At 41.2% G+C, this 26,681-nt stretch overlaps 1 protein-coding gene across 5 annotated transcripts; it reads left to right on the top strand.

The window, feature by feature from the left end:
* The first annotated feature begins 1,891 nt into the window (after window positions 1-1,891).
* Window positions 1,892-24,204, top strand: LOC112251726 (RNA-binding protein FUS). Of its 5 annotated transcripts, none has more exons than XM_024422685.2 (15): window positions 1,892-2,049; window positions 7,050-7,074; window positions 7,393-7,556; window positions 7,796-7,964; window positions 8,138-8,382; window positions 8,504-8,687; window positions 13,312-13,346; window positions 19,608-19,643; window positions 19,931-20,040; window positions 20,409-20,538; window positions 20,827-20,949; window positions 21,766-21,886; window positions 22,081-22,184; window positions 22,468-22,606; window positions 23,826-24,204. In XM_024422685.2, exons 1-15 carry the CDS (start codon window positions 2,037-2,039, stop codon window positions 23,863-23,865), a joined length of 1,638 nt encoding a protein of 545 aa, XP_024278453.1. In that variant the 5' UTR covers window positions 1,892-2,036; the 3' UTR covers window positions 23,866-24,204. The 5 variants fall into 5 exon arrangements, with proteins under 5 accessions (XP_024278453.1, XP_024278459.1, XP_024278450.1 ...); XM_024422691.2 differs by having other exon boundaries at window positions 8,135-8,382; window positions 20,827-20,931; XM_024422682.2 differs by having other exon boundaries at window positions 8,135-8,382.
* Window positions 24,205-26,681: the final 2,477 nt, after the last annotated feature.

Genomic DNA, 26,681 nt, shown 5'->3' with positions numbered 1-26,681 from the left:
GCTCACGCTGTCCAGGTGATATGTTAATTCTTCACGAGAGGTTTTATGCACTCTGGAAAAAGGGGTGTTCCGTGAAGTTCGGCATAATGTCTGTGCTCACGTGGGCGTGGTTACTGACTGGATAAACATCATGATTTTTTTTTCTAATTTAGAAGGCTAAGTTCGCAATTCATCTTCTCACAAATAGTTTCATATTTAATCATATAAGTTCCACAACATCTGGATGTGAACCTGACAACTGGGAAATATACACATTGAGATACAGTGATGTTGTTATTACTGTCCTTAGTTACACCACAAATTAGCCCAAGTACCCTGCCAACTGCTTGGATTAAAGAAATATTGTTTCATTATCCTATCTTGGATGTCATAGTAGTACTAAATCCCTGTCGGGTGCAGGAACTCTACAGGAAGTGGCAGTGCCCATCGTGGAGCAGATTATTTGTTGTCACAGGATGTATCAGATCCAGTCTTACGACTGAGACGGTAGACATCCTGTGGACACACAACCAGACACACCAAGCTAAACATTCCAATTCCATTGGCAAACACACAGTGACACACATCTTTGAGTCTCTAAACATGTTTTTGTTCTCCTCTGTCTCTGGAGGCCCTCTTCCATAGGAAATGGGACATGGATCCAGGCTGGGGTGGTGAGTTTTGGACTGGGCTGTGCTCAGCGCAACCGGCCTGGAGTCTACGCCATGATGTTTGCCTTCGATTATTTCATAAGAGCCAGAGACCCAGCTTGTGGGTGGGACCACACAGAGAGCAGCCAGTGGGGCTTGTATACACCCTGGCTTCACTACGGCTGGCCATATAGGCCGCAAAACATCCCAGCCTACAGAAACATGTAGATATACTAGACTTCAGACATCCAGTGCATGTGCATACAATGGTGTTTGACAACCATAAACATCATCTGTACAAGCACTAAACATCCAAATTGATATAAACAAGATGCATACCATGTAGGCATAAGTGAAACAATGTATAAAACATTAAATGTTTGAAGTAGGATGTAATTTAGCCTTCCATAGTCTACCGTGTAATTATGGTGTCAAACAGCTCATAATATGAAGAGTATTACATGAAGAAGCCATGAAGAAACTCCATGTTCTGGTTCAGTGCCAATAGCCTAAATGTTGGTCTTGTTAAACAATAACGGTTTAAACATGCCTGACAAACACCCACTTAACCAAGATGGTCCTAAAGCCAATACCTAAAATGGCAAATAGACTTGACCGACATACTGAATTTCCACCTGAAACATAACATGTGAGAATGTATTTTTATCTTGGTGTGTAAAACTTGTTTGTTTTGAATGAGATCATTTCAAACTCATGAGAAATTGACACCCCTCCATTCAGCATGACTCAAGAGAAACACCCTATGACACCCCTGCCTGTATGTTACCTGGTGGCGGTCTGTGATTGTTTGAGTCTTTTGAGTGTGAAAATGATTTTTCCTTGTTACCAATTCCATAGTATACACAATTGCCTAGAATTATTATTATTTTTTTATACCACACAAGACATTTTATGATTCTGGACCATTTCTAATAAAGGAGAAAATGTGTTTAATATAATTAGTGTTCTATTAAAATTTCTGTCTACTTTTGTGGCAACTCAAGTATTTGACACATGGTCTTCTGAGCAGATGGAAATCCTAATTTCTTGCTTCATTGATAGATGAGAATTAAATCAGACAAACCTTGTGCCATGGATAAATTTGGCCCTTGATGACGCTTGCATTACATTGTCGTCATCTGACATGCATATTGCTGCATTCATGTACTATTTGGAACAAGGAAACTCGGACTGTTCCGACTTAACTGGATGAACGCTGCACGTGTCCAACTACAACCAGTTAGCAAAGCTGACATTTTCGAATAGCCCTTGAACGCGGCATATGACTGGAGGCTGAGAGAACAATTATCTGCCTTTAGCAGCTAGTGTGACCTGCGGTCTTGAAGAATAGCCCAACGTTAGCGAAATAATCAACATCTGACAAGTTTGAAGGTTTTAAACGAGGAGATGGCGTCGAATGGTAAGATACATTAGACAAGACGTTATATCTGAAGTGGCCATTAAAAATAAATAATTGGTTAACGTCTGAAAAGGAGCTAGCTTGCAAGCTAACTATAACGTTATATAGTATACATATGTTGTATTTTAGCTAGATAAATGAAACATTTACCATGTTTGTAACTGTTGGCAAGTGAACTAGTCAAGTCAAACAAAAGTTAGCCAGCCAAAGCAAAGACGGCTAACGTTAGCTAGTTAGATTCGACAACCACCATTTTGTTTAGCTAGCTGCTAACGTTACAACAACCAACTGAACCAAGCAAGGAGACCGGTTTGTGCTAGCATCTGACCTAGTTTTGTAGAGGTCATTTTATTAGCTTGGTCGTTTAGGTAACATTCGAAATAGTCCGTGGAATAAGATTACTTTTAGGCAGGGGTGAAAGTAAATGTAATATCTTATCGGCACGGGACACCAAGTGCGCGCACGCATTTATTTTTCTTTCAGAGGTGTAATCATCGAATTGCAAGTCGAAGCCATATTCATTTCATACAGTGCATTCGGAAAGTATTCAGACCCCTTGACATTTTCCACATTTTTGTTACGCTACAGCCTTATTCAAAAATGAATTAAATCGTTTCCCCACCCATCAATCTACACACAATACCCCATAATGAAAGCAAAAACTGTTTTTTTTTTTAGAAATGTATATATTTTTTTATAATGGAGGCCATTATAATTTACGTAAGTATTCAGACCCTTTACTCAGTACTTTGTTGAAGCATATTTGGCAGCGATTACAGCCTCGAGTCTTCTTGGGTATGACGCAGCAAGCTTGGCACACCTATTTGGGGAGTTTCTCCACTCTTCTCTGCAGATCCTCTCGAGCACGGTCAGATTGGATGGGGTGAGTCGCTTACCTCCCTTTCCAAGGCCCATCTCCCCAGATTGCTCAGTTTTGCCAGGCGCCAAACTCTAGGAAGGGTCTTGGTGGCTCCAAATGTCTTCCATTTAAATAATGATGGACGCCACTGTGTTCTTGGACCTTCAATGCTGCAGAAATTTTTGGGTACCCTTCCCCAGATCTCTCTCGACAAAAACCTTTCTTGGGCTCTACGGACAAGTCCTTTGACTTCATGGCTTGGTTTTTGCTCTGACATGCACTGTCAACTGTGGGACTTTATATAGACAGGTGTGTGCCTTTCCAAAATCATGTTCAATCAATTAATTTATCACAGGTGGACTCCAATTAAGTTGTAGAAACATCTCAAGGATTATCAATCTAAACAGGATGCACCAGAGCTCAATTTTGTGTCTCATAGCAAAGGGTCTGAATACTTATGTAAATAAGATATTTCTGTTATTTTTAATACATTTGTCAAAATTTCTAAAAACCAATTTTCACTATCATTATTGGGTATTGTGTTTAGATTAATGAGGATTCTTAATAAAAAAAATCAATTTTAGAATAAGCCTGTAACATAACAAAATGTGGAAAAGGGAAGGGGTCAGAATACTTTCCGAATGCACTGTATATAATGTCTGTATGCCTAGTTGCCTAGCCTTAGTAAATACTTGTCATATCACTTTTAACATATGTGGCGCAAAGCTATTTTTCACCATAAACATGCACCCTTATAATAAAGCATTCCATGCATCCTCGCGTTTGCAGACTTATGTAAAACAGCCTACTATTACTAATGTGATGATTAGATTGGATAGTCATAATTTAAGCTGAAAAAATATAACTCAATCACTGATTGCAAAAAAGACTGTAAAATGCAGTGCAGGCTTAGGCTATAGGCCTATCAGATACATTTCTTGTTGGCATTTTATAAACACATTTCATGCAATTCTACTGCACTTTATATGAATGTGGACATTAGTATAATATTTTTTAATCCTATAAAAATTATAGAGTAGACTACTCTGCTGACTGACAAACAGATCGATAAAAATGTTGTCTGTTCCATGTAATTGGCATACGAAAAGGGAAGGCGCATACAATATGACGTCCATCTACCCTGGAAGAGGAAATGATTGTCCAAAAACTAACAAAAGCGGCACTGACCCAATGATGAAGACAGTGAATATGCACACTCACCGGGGATATGACCGATGTTCTCCGCTGGTGCCAATAAGATACTAGGCTACTGGTCGCTCAATTAAGTTGAGAATTTTGTTAACGAAATTAGATTGGATTATTTTCATTGTACTCTCTTTACGGCAATAGCCATTTGCTTTCCAAACTGTTTTTCCGCAATTGTTTATTTAAATATTGTGATATGCCTGGATCTCTGCTTTTCATTGACAGTTGCAACTCAACTATCATCTAGGCCTATTTGGTATTTGCCTGGCACGTTGCCCAAATTGCGGAACCTTCCAACTGTAGGCTATGCGATTTAAAACAATCCACAGGTTTAAAATAAAATGTAACTTAATTGAGCGACCAGTAGCCTAGTATCTTATTGGCACCAGCGGAGAACATCGGTCATACCCCCGGTGAGTGTGCATATTCACTGTCTTTATCATTGGGTCATTGCTGCTTTTGTTTGTTTTTGGACAATAATTTCCTCTTCCAGGGTAGATTGACGTCATATTGTATGCGTCTTCCCTTTTCGTATGCCAATTACATATTGGGATATCATCTACTGTATCTTGCCTATGCTGCTCTGTACCATCACTCATTCATATATCCTTATGTACATATTCTTTATCCCCTTACACTGTGTATGACAGTAGTTTTTTTTGGAATTGTTAGTTAGATTACTTGCTCGTTATTACTGCATTGTCGGAACTAGAAGCACAAGCATTTCGCTACACTCGCATTAACATCTGCTAACCATGTGTATGTGACAAATAAAATTTGATTTGATTTGATTTGATTTGGATCAGACAACATTTTTATTGATCTTCGGTGGCCAAATCATGCTTTCTGGTGTAGTAGCCTATTTTTAATGATTATTGTAGACAGGAATAAGTTACTTAGACAAAATCATTTTGGCAATTGAATTAAATTGAATCTAGAGAAAAAAGAAACGCACACATGTTTAGGCGAGGTGCTGGCTAGCGGAGTAGAGAACACTTGAAAATGAGAGCCCACTCTAGAAGCTCAGATGCAATAATGTAATAACCTAATAACCAGCGTTTCGACAGACGAGCTGTCTTCATCAGGGTATAATGACAAACACAATGGGTCACTAGTTTACATAGTGTCAAAGGACACACACAGGTGTCTGTAAACATGGCCAGACAGGAATGGAACATATAAAAAAACAAATGGATAGCATACAATCATAGATAAAAAATTGGCTACATAGACCTACAAACATTTACATGATTGCAGACACTTGTGTGTATCCTTTGATACTATATAAACTAGTGATCTGTAGTGTTTGTCATTATACCCTGATGAAGATAGCTTGTCTGTCAACGTTGGTTATTAAATTATTGCATCTGAAGCTCCTAGTGTGCAGCTCTCCTTTTCTTTTTCAAATTTAATTCAATTTACCTGCAATTTGATAAATGGAAAGAGACCCCTACGTGTATTGTAATGACATTCTGTGATTGTCATTAGGCCTACACTTGTAGCCTGAATTGATCCATCCACTGTTGTCTGCACACGCTTCGGTCTCACTCAGCCACTCATCTATGCGTTTCTCGGCCACGTGTGTCTCAGCTGCTCACTCATCTGCCACTCATCTCCGCCTTGACCAAATGTAAGTGTTCTTATTGAACCTCAGCGCAATTTGGGGAGAGTATACCTCCCGGCTGACATGCATTAATGTTAAATAATGTTCTAATAGCCTATAGTTTTTGGGGTTATATTGTATTAATTGTGATAAGCTCACGTTTTACCGGTAAGGCGTATCCCCGCTATTTATTTTGCCGGCTAGCTCATAGGAACATACAGAGAAGGAACTGCCAGATGTGTCGTCATAGCTTGGAAGAAATGCTGCGTTCAAAACCACTGGGAACTCTGAAAAATAAAAGGTAAAATCATGACATCAGTCATCTTCAGGTCAAAGTTGGAGCTCTAGAAAGAGGCCTGAGATTCCGAGTTGGATGACCTTTGAAAAATCGATTTTTTTAAAAACTTTTTTTTTGAGAACTCACAATCACCAAAATAAAAGCTAGACTTTTAGGGAGAATCAAAAATTCATAATTAATTCAGAATGATTTTTGTCATGGCATGGGGCACCCATTGATTTTGATATGTTTAAGTCACTCAGATGGCATAAGCCATGGCAAAATGTTTCGCATTGCAGGAAACTCTCTTTAAAACTGCACTTTTTCTTTAAGCTCCATGGCTTCCCACCACAATTGCAACACTTCACATTCTCCTCACTTCTACAACACATTAGATTATCTCCTCCACAACATGGACATCTCGGTTTTTACCCTCCTGCAGACACTTTCCACACACCCAAAAGCTGTACAGTGATTACACTGCATCACTCTTGGGAGAAACGCTTTTACATGAGAATTCACATATCCGAATCCAGAGGACATAAAACAATATAGAGGTTAGATGGATATCTATTTTGAGACATAACGTAGTATTTTTGTAATACGGTTTTTAAGATTTCTTACAAAAACATGCATATCTCTGAAATGTCAATTGATCACTGCGTGTACGGCAAGCCTTTTATTTTCAAAGCCTTTTATATTTAATTAAGTTCGTGTCATGCTTATTTAGCTTTTTATGACCCGCAGAAGCAACTTTGCAGACGACCACCACAACATGTAAAATCCTCAAGTTACTGCGAGAGAAGCAGCCCTGCTCTGTCAATTATACATTAGGTTACAAAATCTAAATGTTTTCATATAATGTTAATGATCTGTTAGAGAGACCCCACTGAACGGTTCAGAACATGAAGAATCATGTCTTGGTAAAAAGTGTTTTTTATAACATTTGAGGGAAATTTCATCACCAAAGCGTGTTTTCACCCACTAGGCAGAGCGGGTGGACACCCTACTATTAGGCTACCTCTACTGATCACATCCCTTTTCTTGTTCCTCAGATTACCCTCCGACTGCAGCCCAGGGGTGAGTCAAAATATGTGTTTGGTATCCTCTCATTAGTGGTAGTTAAATTTATCCCGGATTGCTAAACCCAGAGTCAACTAAAGTTAAATGCATGGCTCTAGCTAAGCCCAGCCTATATTATTTTCTACAAGCTTAATCAATTTACGAACACTACATCAATGGAAAGGTGTTTTCTGTATGTACGTGAAGTCCTATATAGGTTGTTTCTCACTGAAACTACTTGTCACACCAATTTTGAAGTGACCCATTTCTTATATTGAGATGAGATTTTATGTGCATGTCGCCACTCCATTTAATATCTGTGATTGCTACTTTCAGATATGGGTCTTATGGTGGTGGCCAGGCTAGCCTGATTGGCTACAGTCAGTCGTCCACCCAGCAGGGCTACGGCAGCAGTGGCGGCTACAACCAGAGCTCTGAGGGCAACTCCGCCTCCTGCGGCCAGGGAGGCTACGGGTCTAACTACGGCCAGTCGCAGTCAGGTACGTCACCAACTGCACCACAATAAATCTTCATTTAAACCAGCCGCTATAGGCGTTGTGTTCCTCATGTAGTCTGGTCTCTAAGCATTGTCTCCTGTTGTATTATCTGGCGATGGAGCTATTTATTGACAGTTTTTTTTTTTTTTTGCTTCCAAAATTGGTGCTTGGTAGCTTAAGTCTGCAGATGCATATCCACCTCACGTCCCCTCTCTCTCTCCCTTGCTGTGACCTTCCTTCAGGAGGATATGGTTCTCAGCCTCCATCCCAGGGCGGTCAGCCCTACAGCTCTGGGGGCTACAACAACAACAACAGTAGTAGTAGTCAGCCACCACAGAGCGGCTACAACCAGCAGTCGCCCTACTCTGGATATGGACAAGGGCAGTCTGCTGCTGCACAGTCTTCTACCAGGTGAGAGACTATGGAAGACTGTGTTTGTGAGTTCTGCATTGTGGGATGAGCATACAAAATGTGTGGATAAACATTGACATTTTTATGCATATGAATATCCTTAGTGTTCCTAAATGGGAAAGCAGCTGGGCTTAAAATAACATTGTTCCCCTTTTCTCCCTTTTCCACAGTAGCTATGGCAACAATTCCCAGCCCTCTAGCTTCGGGCAGCAGCAGTCGCAGAGTGGGGGCGGGGGCAGCTATGGGAGCCAGAGCGGAAGTGGCTACGGGGGTAGTGGCGTTGGACAGAGTGGGGCTTATGGGGGCAGCGGGGGTCAGCAGCAGCCCGGGGGGGCTCCCTACAGCCAGGCCCCCAGCTACAGCTCACCCCCACCCCAGAGCTACGGCCAGCAGACCAAGTACAGTCAGGGGGGTGGAGGTAAGGATCCCCCTCTGATATTAGAGGTCCAGTTGACGTTCATTCAAATGCACCCGCCCTTCTATTTTTGAGCACCCACCTGGAATCTCAACCTCTATTTCCTCCATCTACTACTCCACAGGATACAGAGGCAACTCTCCACCAATGGGAGGAGGGGGTGGAGGAGGGTATGGTGGCTCGGACGGAGGCTACGGAGATAGTGGAGGGCGAGGCCGTGGAGAAAGGGGAGGCGGCTTTAGGGGTCGCGGGGATGGTGACCGAGGATTTGACCGAGGTGGCGGTCAAAGAGGCACTGGCGGCATGGGGTAAGGACTCAATAGCTCCGCTCCTCCAGACACTCTCTCACACACACACACACACACACACACCCACCTCAGTATTCACTTAGACTTCTTGCATCAGTCCCCCATAACATTGATCTGGACTCACCACATAACAAAAGGACACACACACACACTCAACTCTTGTATCGATGTTTGGATACATCTACACATCAGTCAGGTAAACACATGAGTAGTGTTGTTGATACTCAATCCAAAGTGTCTGTATTTGGGCTATTACAAGATAGGGAAGGGCATGGTTATTTGAATATCTGAACAGACATTAGTATTCCATTACTTGGGAGAGTATTGGGGCTGTCCCCGACTAAAAACAAATCTTGGTCGATCGAAAGTCTTCTGTCCTTTCGACCAACCAGTGTTTTTCTATAAATAGACACACCTTTATATGTTTTAATAAAATCAACTAAACGCATTGAGCTTATGGTTTGATGAAATAAGACAAATGCCTCGAGGGCGCAAAAGATCTAGATAACCAGAAGAGAGAAACTTAATCTGAACCAACCTTCTCCTGCTGGCTTTCAGATTCTGCCATTACGCTCCTGAAGTTGCCTGTAATAGGCTACATGAGGAGTCTGTAATCTTTCTCATGGGGATGACAATTTCTGACCATTTCTACCGATATGCGTGCCAGTTAGGGTTTTCATATGCACATTTTCATGAAACGGTTGAATTTAATTTATAATAACGTCTTTGTGTCTCAAAATCATTGTCATATGGTTAATCAAAATTCTATACAAATCTAAATTAAATGATACAAACCTAAAAAGTAACTTCTTCTATTGTCAACTATGTAAAAATAGCCTACATAAAGCCAACAAATAAAAACATTGCAGCCTGCAGGTAGAAAATATACTGATTTAAAAAAAAAAAATGTATAAAAAAAACAATCTTATAAATCACATTGGCTACACATGGCCTGTCTGCAATGAACTTGAAACATTGTATCAACTATTAACTTTGGTCAGGCCTGAAGCCTGCCCTTGCAAATTTGCAACCTTGTATAAAATATTCTGGGGGCTCAGTTTCCCTCACCAGTGAGCTCGGGACAGACACAGCTGTCGGCTATTTGCGCAAGGGATAAGAAGCAGTGGTTGACTTGGGCAGGAACTCTACCGGAGCTGAGTATGGGCACCTCAAATTTTCTACTGTATGAGCTCCTGTTCCTCTTATAAAATATTAGCTTAAAAGTATTGTGGAGCTCCTGCACCTAAATATAAACAGTACCAGCACCCAAAACGAATACCGGAACCTATTTCAGTCCAAGTCAAGCACTGATAAGAAGTAATCAGGTAGAACTATTTTATGACATTTCCACTGGATCAGAGCATGACTTTTTCCCAGTGGTTATCAAAAGGGAGAGAGCTGGAAAGATTTTTCAAATACTTTGAGGAATTATTGTCATTCTCAATGGATGTAAAAACAGACTTTGTTGCTGATTGAGGTGAAGAAAACATTACTTTGAGAAGCTCCACAGGTCATTAGTGGTGGTGTGTTAAGCCAATCAGAAATACTATCACATCCCCAAATGGGCACATTTATATGCCTACATTTACTCGCAGGCCAGGTAGCCTATAGGACTACTTCTATGCATGTACGTCTTAACTCATCATTGACAGGAGCTCTCAAAACAAAGCCAATGACTAAATTGACTCGTGAATGGAATGAAATGAACCAAAACTTGTTTCTCACAAGTGTAGCATAGGTTGTGCACACTGCAAACAATGTGTCCGTTCCAACTGGAATAATAGCCTAATATTGAATGCATTAACAGAAATGATAGGAATTAACATTAAATGTACTACTGATATATGTAATGGGGAATTGATATACACTAACAATCAAATGCAAACAATTCACACAATGAAGTTATGAAACAATGAATGTTAACAAACTGGCAGGAGAGAGCACATTCTGGAGAGAGAAGTGCATCTGGGCACATGGTCAATCTGACGTCTGCATTGGCCATGCAGCATTTACGGTGATACTGCCTCAGCAGGAGTCAGGGCATTCATACTTCTTGTGTTTCGTGGAGCAGTGCAGAGCTGTTGTCAAGAAAGTGAGTTTGTGTTTTATACAGGATGTACCGCCTCCACCTACCGTCAACCAATCACGTCAATGCGGAGTTCTACAGAGCCCTCCGCATTGTTACAAAATTTGGGAGGCGCATGGCGATGCGGTGAGGAGCTCGATTTGGCTTCTGCATTCCTCTGGAGGCTCCGCAATTGCCCCACACTCTCCATATGGAGCCTCCGACTGCATTTTCGGAACAATAATAAGTTGGCTTTTAGTCTAGGCCTCCAATGGATTAGTTCACTGAGATGGGCGCGCATGTGTGTGTTAATGCTCGACTAAAACGATCTCGGTCGACCAACAGCCTAACGACTAATTGGGTTCATCCCTAGAGTGTGTGTATTATTATTATTTCTGTGATATTGCTACATAGTCTATAAGGATAGACTATTACATTCCACATTTATATTTAAAAAACAGTTTTGACAGTTTTTACAAGTGCACCCCATTTAAAAAAAAAATAAATAAATTTTGCGACTCACTGTCAGCCTAAACACGTTTCATACGTGTAGCTTGTTGTTAACTGTCGGTCAATCAAAGCGCTGCTACAGTCAGAGGCTTCATGTGTAGCAAGTGATGTCAGAGATTTCTAATCAATGCAGAATGGAATTAAAATTAGAATTAAGTTGGCCAAATGAAGAGGAGCAGGAGGAGTAGGCTGCAATGATCAACCAACAGGTAGGCTGTTGTTTCAGTCACACAGCGCGCTCGAGTCGCGCAAGCAAGTCTCCATTTGGAGTTTTTCTTTAACCTGTATTTCAACTATCTGGATATCCCCCCAAAATACTATCACCGGTCTGATTTGTACAGAAACAACTCAGTGGTGAAATGATTGTCTTGGTGACATTGTCGGTTACCTGGAAATCCAAGGGGGACAAGGAAAGATGTAATTGTCCACGTGAACTATAGGAAGCACTTGTCAATTTGATCAATGAAAAATGGATGCACTGGTGTGCTAGTGCAACTATGATAATGGGAAAACTCTAACTCAGTAGGGGTTGAATAGTTTGGAGTTGTATGTGCAAGCGACCCACGAGACATGACAAAGTAACAGTGTTCAGGCTGGTTATAGGGGTTGTTTACAAAGGAAGGAGTTTTTGAATGTGATAAAGACATCGGTCTTAGGTTCTCCCAATTATTTGGTTATTAAATAATTTACTTCAGTCCCCATGTTCTCCTCGCTGCCTGTTATCTATGGAACCTGAACTGAGGGTCATACTAGCGTGGTGCACGTTCACACTGACAAAACTGTCCATGCTCAAACCAAGCAAACGCAATACATGGCTACAGGGAAATGCTGTGTAAAGTGCACATTTGTGTTTGTGGTTGCTTGTGTGCAAATACAGCATCACCAAAGCCGCTGTGATGAAGTAAGACGAATCCTACTAGCATTAACTACCTAGCTGTGCAACTGACTCCTAGTAACAGTTGTGTGGTTCTTTAAAAGCGGAACACTGCTAAACGTCATCCATCTTAACTTTAAACATGCTATGTTGCTGAAATGGTAGCAATAAGCAAGAGATGTAGTCATTAATCACATTTCATCAAGAGTTATCTTCTGCTTACATTGGCAGCCATGTGACGATTTATTTATCTTAGTGAGCTATCTGAAGGGTCTCACTGGCAAACCTTTGTGCATACTGACACTGTCCACACACAAACACACCACATGACCTTGCCATCCTCTCACTCCACCCTCCTCTTCACCTTTTTATAACGCCACTTTCCCACCCACCCTTTACTGTGTGATATGATGCTTTAATAAATCTCTGAATCTCCTCCTAGGCTCTCACCTCTCCATGGTGGGCTTCTGTTTTTCATTTTGTTTTTTTTCTCTTGAGGAAAGGGGGAATGGTAGAAAGAAGGAAGGACAGGCAGGAGAAATTCACTGAGAGGACTATAGGCAGGGGTTAAAGAATAAGAGTTGCAAGTAGCCTGACCCACTGGCTGATCAGTTAGTACGGATGTCAAAGACCTACCTAGGAAGTGTGCTCTTAAGACAATGTCAAAGTCTCAAGACGGTCACCTATATAGAAAATATCAAGGAAGGTTTCATGAAACTCCTTTTTGTAGGTGCTTAATTTATGTTTACTTGGATTCCGCAGCTGTTCTTGCAGTGTTATAAAACAGTGTACAACACGACACAGCAGTTCCAGGAAACAAGAACATTTGGTCTGAGTTGGTTTCAGAGATCAATGCAAAAGGAGTGTTAAATGATCTCTTGTACAAAGCAAGGAGAAGTGACTGTGGACAATTTTGATCTTCGGATTAGAACCCACTTGCAAACAAGATGCAAAGGTCTTCAAAACTGACCTCCGACTCCTCAGTTGTAGAGGAGAAGGGACAAATCCTAGGGTGGTTCCAAAGAAGAGATAGGGGGTGAACAAAGTAAGAAAGAAGTGAAAAGAGAGTTAAGGGGATGGGGTAAAAAAAAAGGGGGGTGGAAACCCCCACCCTAGAGAGATTTGGCTCCGTCCACACCAGCCTTCAATGCGTCTCGCCTTTCTCTCCTCATCAGAATGGGCGATCGTGGAGGATTCAATAAGTTTGGTGGTAAGTGACAAAACTCTTTTAAATAAGAGATTTGGTGGGTTTAAAGAGTCAAGCTTAAAGGGAGGGGGAAAAACAAGATATAAAAGATTTAGATTATTGGGCCCAAAAAGGAAACTGGCCCTGGACATTAGAACTATTTATTATGTGATGGTTTTTGAACGTGGGAAGAGGAAATTGATGTCGGAAGAACAACCAATATGGGAAGTATTACACAAAGTTGGCTAACAAGGAAAGATTGGTCATGATTTTATCTTAGAAACAAATCTAATATTCAGGAGTTCTGGGTAGAATGGAAAGAAAGCATAGCATATTGAGGTGAAAAAGGGCCATGATAGAAAACCAAAGTGTAATTAGGATTTAAGGTCTTTATTATTCATTAGATGGGTTGCTTTCAACAGATCTATTGGTCCTGTTTTGCTCAGTTGACACTAGGATTGTGTGGTTTGATTCCCGCTGGACTCACACCCATACAATAGACCTAAGCACGCGTGACTGTAAGGCTGGAGCTACATTGGGGCGGCAAGCGTTCGGGGCTGGAGAGGCGGGGTAATCGATCTCGGTGTAATAAATGGAAGCAGCCACACCCCAGGTTGGTCTGCTTGGTCTGATTTGCAAGCGTACCCCGGAGTTCTTGCGACCTTGCACCTCTGGGTTTAGAAACTCTGTGGTTGTCTTTCTTCGTTTACTTGATGAATTTACGACAACTGAAAAAGCAAGTTATTAAATGGGCTACAAAGGAATTAGTTAAATGATTCTTTAAAAAAATATATATATATCCTTTCCTATATGCAACCTCGGCGTACCCCTTTTCAGCGATGACTCAGCTAATCTTTTGTTATTTAGGGCTGATTGTTATATTTGTCATGACTGGGTGCTTGAACTTACGCACACTTGATGATTCCTTTCAAATTTCGATTTTGCATCCAAGTGAGCTGATTTTCATTGACTGTATTGCTCTCTGTGAGTGCGTATATGTAGAACCTTACGTACTTGGGCAAAATGACGCTGACGCCATGCTTTAATGTAGCTCCAGAATAAGTCACCTTGGATAAAAATCTGCTATTTGTATTATATCTTAGTTGTCTTGTTTTTTTCTTATGTAAAACATCTATAACACCTCAATATGCTATGTAGCACATGATGGATGTACTGCATGTTGTCACCTCAACAGGTAAGAAAAATCAGTGTGTATGTTCCATTTCCGAAATTTCACTGTCATGTTTGGTACTGCGTAGGGTAGTTTACACTGCACTCCAAAATTCTTATCAGCAGAGGGAGCTGTACAGTAACTTCCATCCCTGTTGATTTGAAGTTACCTTGCTTTAATCTTCTGAATTTAAGTCACTGGGCTCTAAGATTATTTGAGTTGAGGCGGAAGGTCTTTCTAAGTGTCAAAGTTTTAATTTGCCTACCTGGGTGATTGTTCAGATTCAATGGTCAAATAAGGTATTTCTTCTTGCTTGAGAAGATTTTGACAAAAGTGTTGTGTCCAGATAAATAGTCAGGGCTCCACAACGGTGTCAAAAGTGTTGCTAATTTTTTTTTTACAAAAGTATCCTCACAATATTCTACAATATGTGTGATGACATCAAATTGCAGGGTGAACTCTAAGGAAAGCAACTGACGTAGGGTGTTTGGTTATGTTTCTCCCTTCTGTAATGCTATGCTCACTGTTTTGTTGGTGTGAGGAATTTGGCTCTCTGCACCTTCTGATTTGTAAATACTGTCGAAGTGTACTGCCTAGACAGTCCACTTAAAAAACCATGGGTGGAAGTACTGATGATGGTAAAGTCTTCAATGGTGGTATTGATGATGGTGCTGGTGTTTTTTTGTTGTTGTTACCATCTTGGAATTACATGCTGACTACACTGGCGCCATCGTGCTCACATGTTGAATATATCCATCCACATCAGACACGATCATAACATGCAGGTTAAAATATCAAAACCAACTGTGAACCATCTATATTAGTTTTGGGGCAAGTCGAAACATGCATTCATGGACATTGGGTTATTTTATTTGACATGCATATGGTCCTCTCTTTAGCTGGTACTTTTGTCGAGTTTTGACCCAGAGCCATACAAAAGTCTGTGTTTCTCTACTCCGACAGTTAATCCACAGACAACAATGGAAACCTACTTAGTTTTTTCTTTATCTTTAATCTGTCCTCGTTTGTCTTCCAAGCATCAACGTGGGTTTGTATCTTCCTAATATCCAATAAGGGAGAAACTTGCACCATGTGAAGCGTTTTGAATAGAGTTCTATTTTAGCGCTTGGCTACGCAGACACTCGTTCACATGCGAATTGATTGAATAACGTGTATGTGTGTACATTTATTTTGCACTGCTCACGCACAGAATATAGCCAGTGTGGTTTGCATGTTAGTCATTCCTCCTTTGACTATGGAACTCAAAGGTCAAGCATAGACAGATTTAATGTATCTCCTGTCCCGTGTAATTTTACAGTATGTATCAAAAGAAAATACTTAACCCTGACTCTGGTTCTGTAACGGCATTGATCAGAGGGAAGGGAACAGAATGGGAAATATGTATGAGGAAAAAACGGTTTGCTCCCAGGTAGGTAGTGAAAGGTAGTGGACAAAACACTAAAGGATTCTTGTGGTGTTGCAAGGGTGCACTAATGACCCCTCTCATCTTGTAACTGTGGTCCACTAAAGAAATTAAGTGTTTGTTCAGCGTACAAATTGTTCTTGTACCAGAGACCTGTTTGTGGCAAACAGTGATCCAGGGGAAAGTCCATTTTCTCAAACCGGTAAATTAAGTGTTGCCGCACGACTGGAAGGAAATAATGACTGCCATGCAGTCATAGTATTGTCACGATGCTTGTGATATGTCAGAGGTGGGATCCATACACTATCAAATAGTAATGTTAAACTCTTGGTGAGGCCTTGTTTCCTGTTGAATTTCCTCCGTTTTTTTGTGTTTATGTAGTTAAGCAGAATATTTGAAACGGCACTAAAGCATGATGCATTCTTGGCCCCCAAAAATAGATATATTTATCACAGTCCATTCTCGCATTATTATCAAGGTTCTCTCCACACGAGATGAAAACAGAACAATATCACGCACAGTGAAATCAACAGACAAGTCATATCTTGGTCTCAGAAATGTTGTACAGTGAGCAAAGTGGGTTATCTTGGCCACAGAGGAAGAGTACAGCTTTTGAAAGTGGCCACGGTGTGGGTAAAATGATAGCAGCAACACAATCGCATGGTAAAAGAGTTGGACCTCTGCGCAAAGTATACTGAACAAAAATATAAACATGTAAACATGTAACGCAACATGTAAAGTGTTGGTTCTGTGTTTTCATGAGCTTAAATAAAATATCCCCTACATTTTCCATAAGCACAAAGAGCTTATTTCTCATTTTGTGACCTTTGCCAAGATAATCCATCCACCTGACCGGTGTGGCATATCAAAAAGCTGATTAAACACCATGATCATCAACACAGGTGAACCTTGTGCTGGGGCCAGTAAAAGGCCACAATGCCATAGCTGTCTCAAGTTGAGGGAGCATGCAATTGGCATGCTGATTGCAGGAATGTCCAGCAGAACTGTTGTGAGAGTACATCCAACCCGGCCTCACAACCGCAGACCACGTGTAACCACGCCAGACCAGGACCTCCACACCTGGCTTCTTCACCTGTGAGATGGTCTGAGATCAGACACCTTCTCAGGGAAGCTCATCTGTATGCTCGTCGTCCTCACTGACTTCAGTGGGCAAATGCTCACCTTCAATGGCCACTGGCATACTGGAGAAGTGTGCTCTTCATGGATTAATCCTGGTTTCAACTGTACCGGGCAGATTCCAGACAGCGTGTACGGTGTCGCTTGATGATTTAAACGTTGAGTGCCCCATGGTGGGGTTATGGTATGGGCAGGCATAAACTATGGACAAAAAACACAATTGCATTTTATCGATGACAATTTGAATGCCCAGAGATATTGTGACGAGATCTTGAAACCCATTGTTGTGCCATTCATCCGCTGCCATCACATGTTTCAGCATGATAATGCACAGCCCCATGTCCCTAGGATCTGTACACAATTCCTTGAAAGCTGTAAGTGTCCCAGTACTTCCATGGCTTGCATACATGTCACCCATTGAGCATGTTTGGGATGCTCTGGATCTATGTGTACCACAGCATGTTCCCACCAATATACAGCAGCTTTGCATTGCCAGTGAAGAGGAGTGAGACAACATTCCACAGCCCACAGTCAACAGCCTGATCAACTCTATGCGAAGGGGATGTGTGGTGCTGCATGAGGCAAATGGTCACACCAGATACTAACTGGTTTTCTGATCCATGCCCCCTACTATTTTTTTAAATATATTTTTTAAATATATAGATATATAAATGTACACTACATGACAAAGTATATACACCTGCTCATTGAACATCTCATTCGAAAACGATGGGCACTAATATGGAATTGATCCCCCTTTACTGTTAAACAGCCTCCACTCTTCTGGGAAGGCTTTCCACTAGATGTTTGAACATTGCTGCACGAACTTTCTTCCATTCAATCACAAGCAGTAGTGAGTTAGGGCACTGATGTTGGGCGATTTTTAGGCCTGGCTCGCAGTTGGCGTTCCTATTCATTCCAAAGTTGTTTGGTGGGGTTGAGGTCAGGGTTCTGTGCAGGCCAGTCAAGTTCTTCCACACCAATCTCAACGACCCATTTCTGTATGGACCTCGCTCTGTGCACAGGGGCATTGTCATGCTGAAACAGGAAAGGGCCTTCCCCAAACAGTTGCCACAAAGTTGGACACACAGAATAGTCTAAAATGTCATATGCTGTAGCATTTAAGATTTCCTTCACCCCCTTCATTCCTCCTCCACCAATCTTTACAGTTGGCACTCTGCATTGGGGCCTGGAGCGTTCTCCTGGCACCCCCCAGATTTGTCTGTCGGATGTTAAAGCGGGATTCCTCACTCCAGAGAACACTTTAAATGCTCCAGAGTCCAATAGTGGCGAGTTTTACACCATTCCAGCCAACGCTTGGCATTGCGCATGGTGATCTTAGGCTTGTGTGTGGCTGCTTGGCCATGGAAACCCATTTCGTTAAGATCCCGACTAACAGTTTTTGTGCTGACGTTGCTTCCAGAGGCAATTGCAACCGAGGACATACTTTTTTTTAATGCGCTTCAGCACTCAATGGTCCCGTTCTGTGAGCTTGTGTGGCCTACCACTCCGCGGCTGAGATGTTGCTCCTAGATGTTTCCACGTCACAACAACAGCACTTACAGTTGACCAGGGCAGAAATGAAGCGGGCGTTGTGTCAAGAAGCTGTGCGGCTGGGTTGTGTTTCGGAGGACGCACAGCTCTCGACCTTCACCTCTCCTGAGTCCGTACGGGAGTTGCAGTGATGGGACAGGACTGTAACTATTAATTTGTTACCACAAAATTGGGGAGAAAAAGGGGTAATAAAAAAAAACATCAATATCGAGACAGGAGTCGCATTTGTCATGTGAAATCCATAGATTAGGGCCGAATTAATTAATTTAAACTGACTGATTTCCTTATGAACTGTAACTCAGTAAAATCATTGAAATTGTAGCATGTTGTGTTTTATATTTTTGTTCAGTGTATGTCAGATCAAAGGGTGGGTCTGGTTTTATGTGCAAACTTAGAAATAACATGGAAACTTGAGACAAATGGTGACAAACTGAAGGAATGTGAACGTCCCCAGGCAAACAATCCGTGGCGGTTCCTTGTTCATATCGTCCACTGGGTTCAAAGATCTCTTCGGCCCCTTGTGTTAAATGCATTCATTCCTAGTAATGCTGGTTGGTACATGTGGAATGGATGTATTATCAATAAAAACGGGTGATTTAAAAGTGGAATGAAAGGTTTATTTGATAAAGGTGAGAGAAAAAAACTGTCCAGTTGTAACTCTTCTGACGAAGTGATAGGAAGGTTGTACGACGTACACTATGGGCGTCGTGGGTCATTGTTTCACTTCAATAGTGTCTCAAATCTGGAGTCTGGTCTATGGCAAGCATACACTGTAATGGTCCATGTCAGGTATACACTGCACACTACACAAAAGGCATGTAGAACGGTATACCAGTAGGTGTGTTTTGTGTGAGTGGTTTTGTAGGGATGAGAGAATCAAAAGAATGCATAGTTGTGAATGTGCAGAAGTTGTGGGACTGTAGAATAGTAGTATGTGTGGTACTTTTGTAAGTGTCCACTTACAAAAACAAACATAAATATGTCCTTTTTCTTCCTGAAGGACCGAGAGACCAGGGACCTGTTGGGCCCAGCTCCAGTAAGTACTGACCTCTGACAGTTGATAGTGCAACAATTAGAACTGATTATATTTCTTGCCATCATGTTAAGTTAATTAGTGTGTCACTATACTGTTCTGTAATATCTAGGTCAGCAGCAGTATGCATCTTGCTTTTCTGATCTGCTCCTACCTTTTGTAAATTGTGTATATTAGTTATGTTAAGTATTTGTCTTTTCTGGGATATAGATCAGAACCACCTTACATAATGAATGAATGTAACTGTCACTGTGTATGAACCCTATGCTTGTCTGACCACCTCCCTACAGTGGAAGACCAGGATAACTCTGACAACAACACCATCTTCGTGCAAGGCATGGGAGATGGCTACACTGTTGATTCTGTGGCTGACTTCTTCAAGCAGATCGGCATCATCAAGGTACTGTCCTGCCTACCTTTTTTTATTTATTGATTGATTGAACTCCCTTATTAACACCTCCCTCCATTGAATTATACCTGACACACCCATCACTGCCCTGACTTTGGTGCATGGGTGGCATCTTTTCCTGAGGCTTTGCTGTAGATTACTAACATGCTATGTTTTGAGTGGTAGGCCATTGTGTTTACCTATGCAATGCCATCTAATGCATTTTCCTTCTGTATCTTAATGTAGCTTTTTTTTTTAACCCATCTCTCATTTTCTACTCGTTCTCTCCTTCAATCCCCCTATCTCACTCTCGCTCCCCCTCTCCCACTTTCTCTCTGTCACACTCTCCATCCCTTTCTCCCCTTTTCTCCATCTGTCAGATCAATAAGAAGACTGGTCTGCCCATGATCAACCTGTATACAGACCGAGAGACAGGGAAGCTGAAGGGCGAGGCCACCGTGTCCTTTGACGATCCCCCTTCTGCCAAAGCTGCCATCGACTGGTTTGATGGTGAGGGGATTACCTGTGGAGAAACTGCTCTTTACATTGTTTTAGGGGGGCGGGGAATAAAATATTTTACTAAAACTTACAACATGAAATAGATGAGTGAAAAAAATAGCATGGTGGGTCACTGCATTTCTCTATTTTAATAATTTTCTGTACCTTTTAAGTGTAGTCTCTGAGCATTTTGTTTTTCTTATAGGTTTGTTTATTGAAGAAAATGGGTACAGTCAGTGATTTTCACTTGTTGCCCTTCATATTTGTGTTTTGTAAATTATATTGTTTTCTCCGCTGCAGGGAAGGACTTCAAAGGAAACCCCATCAAGGTGTCCTTTGCGACCCGCAGGGCGGACTTCGGAGTAGGCCGGGGTGGGGCTGGCGGCATGAGAGGAGAACGAGGAGGTGAGGCAGAGTTTGGTGGTGAGTTGGTCATTATAGGGTCGGCTCAACTGGGTTAGTCAATTCCACTTCATATTAGTCCACGTAGGATATGAATTGAGGGTTTTTAATTATTTAATTTGAATTTCAGTTAATTTACTAAAATTATTGAATTGAAAGGAAACTGTTCCAGCAAAACTGCTTGCCCCTCCAATGAAAAGGGGCCAAGTATCTGTATAATTTTGTATAGCCCATGGAAAGGAGGGCATGAATGAGAGCACAGTATGATTTAGCCATTATTCAAGACCATTGGACATCCCCTTTAGCCTCGTGAGGGAAATGCTCAGACGTTCCTCAAATATTCTGTCTAAATGCAATTTTGGAAACATTTGGAACTTAACTTTCATATAAGATAAATATTTTTTCAAATTCAAAAGATACACTTACTGTATTCAGTTTAGGAAAGTTGTACCCGGCTGTATTTTGAGAAACGTGATCCAGCTATGAAATAGGGAATGGGCCAATGGAAATGTGAGCGCAAGGTAAGAGGATGTGTCGTAGCTGAGGTGGTGTGTGAAAACAGCCTGGTGCAACTTTGCTTAACTGTACACAGTAAGTGTATCTTGTGATTATTTCTTGCTTATATGAAAGTTTATTTTCAAAGGTTTCCAAAACCATATCACTAGTGAGGATTAAGGATTCTAAATGTTAAAACCGAGCCTTCGGATTCTAGTTCGTTGACCAAGCTGTGGTCCGGACCTTCAGTTGACAAATCAAGGGCTGGGTATGCCCCCCTCGGGTTCTCGAGAGCTAAGTATGATTGTACCTCTCCTGTATATTCTAACCCTCTCTCTGTAGGGCCGATGGGTCGTGGCGGGTTCGGAGGTGGTAGAGGTGGTGGTGGTGGTCTCTCTGGCGACAACGGTGGCCGTGGCAATGGAGGACAGCAGAGAGCTGGAGACTGGAAGTGTTCCAACCCGTAAGTCAGGGCTGAGGTGTGTGTGGACTAGAAGTGTTCCGACCTGTAAGTCGGTGCTAAGGGGTATGGGTGGGTGGACTGGAAGTGTTTACAACCCATAAGTCGGGGATGAGGTGTGTGTATATTTTGGGGATGGGGGTGAGCTGCTAGTTATGATGGTGTGTGTCTGAGATTCTCTGTCTTTTTCCTTTCAGGGTGTGTGGGAACCTGAACTTTTCGTGGAGGAACGAGTGTAACCAGTGCAAGTCCTCCAAACCAGAGGGGACCGGAGGTGGCATGTCTCCTATGGATGGAGGCGGTAAGGCTGAAACCAACGTTCTGCACTGGCTTTCAGACTTTAGCCAAAGGTTTTAGTCTTTAGGGAGCAGTTTAATGGCTAAAGGAAGCCTGGTGTACAGAGAATTATTTGCTTATTTACTAATGGATGACGTGTAGACTGCCTTTTATACTAGGCCATGTTAGCTAGCCTATTGGCCAAGGGCATAATTAAACTGGATGCCCGTCGTAGCTCTGTGTTTACTCATTTTAATGACATTTCCCCCCTTTTTTTGTCTCTAACTCTCTGTATTTCTGTTTGTCAGGAGGTTTCGGTGGAGACCGAGGGGGTCGTGGGGGTTTTGACCGTGGGGGATTCCGGGGCCGAGGGGGTGACAGAGGTGGGTTCAGAGGCGGCCGCGGAGGCGACAGGGGTGGATTCGGACCAGGCAAGATGGATGGAAGGTAAGAAGGTGCATGTGTCCCAACATTGTACATAGACAATGACTTATTCATGTACACTATATATACAAAAGTATGTGGAAACACCTTCAAATTAGTGGATTCAGCTATTTCTGCCACACCCGTTGCTGACAGGTGTATAAAATCGAGCACACATCCATGCAATCTCCATAGACAAACACTGGCAGTAGAATGGCCTAACAGAAGAGCTCAGTCACTTTCGATGTTGCACCGTCATATGATGCCTCCTTTCCATCAAGCCAGTTTGTCAAATTTTTGCATCGCTAGAGCTGCCCCGGTCAACTGTAAGTGCTGTTATTGTGAAGTGGAAACGTCTAGGAGCAACAACGGCTCAGCCACGAAGTGGTTTGCATACAAAACACCCTGGTCCACACACACAAACAAATACCAGATTCAAACTCAAGTGCACATGCATCTGTTTTTTGACTTTTTAAAATGAATGATGTATACCATTGATTCTTGAAGAATATAGCTTAACTATATAAATTCCTCGTGACCTTATTTAAACTGTCATACCCCATTAGAACCCAAAATATAAGCTTGTTTTACAATTTTTTGTTTTACTGCATTGTTTTTACGCATCTCACACGCCACATTTCATAATACCCTACAATTGGACACACTAGTGCACGTGTCAAACTCTTTCCACGGAGGGCGGAGTGTCTATAGGTTTTCGCTCCTCTCTTACACTTGATTGATGAATAAAGGTAACTAATTAGGAAAGAACTCCCCTTAACTGGTTGTCTTGGTCTTAATTGAAAGGAAAAACCAAAAACCTGCAGACTCTAGGCCCTCCATGGAATGAGTTTGACAACCCTGCTCTGGTGTCTTTGGTAAATGACCTATTCCAAGAAGAATGTATGTTTGTTTTATAGTTTTTGTGTTTGTTTCCCACCTTGATTGATGTAATTAACTCCTTATTGTGTCATTTGTATTGCTTGCTGCTTTGTAATGCAAAAGAGACCTTGGTCTCAATGGGACTTCTCCTGCTTAAATAAAGGTTAAATAAAGAAATAAAAACAATGTAATTGTAAACTGGCACGGTATAGCCACAAAACATGGTTAAAAATAGAATGTTGATATTATAGGTCAGTCCTTGTAGCCATAGCGTTGTCTGTGAATTTGAGTGATTACATTTCTCCAGCCTCATCTTATTTTTTAAAACCCCTTTAACAATGTGACAAATGTCTTTCTGCTGTAGGGGTGAACACAGACAGGACCGCAGAGACAGGCCCTACTAGACCAACGCCACTCCAAGCTGGGACTAGTTCTCCATCCTGCTCCTCCTTCTACACCTCCTCTTCTACTTTCCTCTACGACCCCCCCCCTGCCCAACTCTCTCCCAAACCCTCCTTTTATACAGTGTTACAAGTTGTTACTTTGACCATGTTTCTTGACTGTTTTGACAGACCTGAGTATCCCATAAACACTCACACTCCCCATAATCCCCACTCCCTCCAAAGTTTGGTAAACTTGATTTTATTTGTTCTTGAAGAGCTCTTTACATTTGTTGCTGTCTTTTGAGTTGTTTTGGAATCTTAATGTTTTGTTTTTAAAATTAAAGTATTTAAAAAACCAAATGTTTTGGATTTGAGTGAAGGTTCAGGCATCAAACAATACAACTTTTGGTTGTGAGTTGATACAGAAGATCTTTACCACTCAAACATTTCTGTGGTAATTCTGAATGTACCACCATCTCACTTGGGTTGACACTGCAGGGGGAAGAAGCTACCACTCACTTTGATGCTTTAATTGTCAACATCAGCTGTGTCCCAAATTGCATCCTACTTCCTTTATAGTGCACTACCACTGTAGATATACCAGGGGCGGAGCCAGAGGGGTGTCCAGGGTTGCATTGGACACCGCTGACATCTGATTGGCCACCCCAAAATGTAATTTGCTACTGGCAGTTTGATGCTGATTAACATCTCATTTCACCTTTTGTTTAAAGAAGCATTTATTTTGACATTCGTTGGCACATTTTTCAAATCTAGGATGAGGAAGAGAATATTAACATTGGTTGTGAGATACAGAAGAAGAAGAAAAAGAACAACACACAGAAGAGGAAGAGAGAATATCTCCACAAGCTTTTTGGGGGATTGGTGAAAGCATATTTGAAGTAAATTAAGGTTTAGCATCAGGTTTAGATTTCTTGAACAACCTTTACAAAAGTTGAGTCGTTGTGTAAGTTGACATTAGACCTTTAGCTACATTAACATACAGTTAATCAGATACGAGATCGGTTCCCAATTTAGTCTAACATGTTTACATCTAATAGTAATGCAAACATGTGCCGTGTCGGAAGTTACAGTATACGAATGTTTAGCAAATGTGGGGTAACAAGTGTGGAAATATTGAATCAAAAATTTCTCAGATACCGGAGCTTGTGAATTCAAATAGACTTTATTACAAAAAGTAACAAAGCCGAGCAATTCCATGGAACAACTATGTAGCCTCCTGCTACAGATACATTTACACGTATCTATAGCCTTATTTAATTACGATCCCTACAGCAACTGCTGTAAGAATAGCTACTGCCTGTAATCTGTCAAGTTTTCGCCGGCTGTTAGAAATTGGGAACAATATCAATGAGTTGGAAGAATATCTGTTAGAGGAATTAAATTCCTATATGTTTAATACCCAATTAATTTAATACACTCAACCCATTTCTAAGGATTTGTAAGAAACTTATTTGCATAAAACGGGCGGAGACCAGTCTCAAAATCAAGCACTAGCGTTTATTCTCGAGAGTACTGAACATGATACAATTTACAACAGGTTATAAACTGAAAATGACGTCATTAGGTTTCAAACTGTCCCGTCCCTCCTCCACTCCGGTACAATGGCAGTATAGTTCTCAAGCCTTCCTATATCGACCCCCACAGTATAGATAATTTATGACCAGGCCAAAGCCTCCCTGTGTAGATAAGCATTCTAGCCAGTCTGACGATAAGTTCATTCGTTTCTACCAAGGAACAGACAGTCATTGTTCTAATTCTTGATTATAATTACACACATTATATTCAGTATTAGGATTAAAAGAAAATTCATACATCTATACAGTAACATAATAGTATTCTGATTAGTCAGTCCTGATTGAAATGTATACATAATTAGTCATTGATAAAAAATCCCTTAACAATATCCAACCTAACAAAACTCTTGAGTCACAAGTCTCTTAAACATTTACCATGTCTAAAATACCACCACTATCTCTTTTACTCGCAGCATAATCTAGGTATGTGTAATGTTCAATTTACTTATACTTTTCCCTATATTTTACACAGCCAGCTGTCCTCCCTCCTATGAGCTGTTTCCTGTAACAATATATATAGTCTCTGGAAATAACACCCCTCTACCACCACACCCTTAATATATGAGCCCCTCCCCAGATCCCCAATGCAGACATGTTCCATCTAATCCATAACACACTAGTCACTACTCCTAATGTACTTCCACAGTTATAAACATACTAAAACATTCTCAAATCAATTTAGTCAATATACCTCAGTACCTACTTTCCACAAAACCTAAAAACATATGGACTTAACAAGAAAAGAGAGAAATAAATGTAAAAATAAATACATGTTTAATAACTTCCAACTACTCTTAATGTAACTTAAACTGGGGGAGAAAACGTCCATCCGTTACGTTCTTTCCCCATGTTATGCTGGTCTCCATGCCGTCTCCTTCATCTCCATCATTGGGTGTTATCTCAAAACACAGACTATAAACCTTACATGCAATTAATTATATATCATCCAGCCATCTCTGTCAATACAATTTAACATTACAATTCTAATTAAATAATAAAACAAAACAAACAAAAAACAGCCTTTATGTTAACCCAAGCTATCATCCAGTATGTTCTAACAAACTCCCTGTCGAAGGATACTTCGAGATAAGGTTTCCAGAGCTTCCCCAGGCCAAATCAATTTAAACAGTGCCCCCAACCTTCACCATTCAAAAGCAACACTCATGCTATATCCAAATCATAACTAAAACATTTTGTAAATTCTCCAACCCAAATTCAGAATAACAGTCCTTAGTGCTTACT

This window comes from Oncorhynchus tshawytscha, linkage group LG09 (genome assembly GCF_018296145.1).
Source record: "Oncorhynchus tshawytscha isolate Ot180627B linkage group LG09, Otsh_v2.0, whole genome shotgun sequence".
NCBI classification, from domain to species: Eukaryota; Metazoa; Chordata; class Actinopteri; order Salmoniformes; family Salmonidae; genus Oncorhynchus; species Oncorhynchus tshawytscha.
Note: the sequence above shows the minus strand (reverse complement) of the source record. Positions and strands in the feature narration are given on the sequence as shown.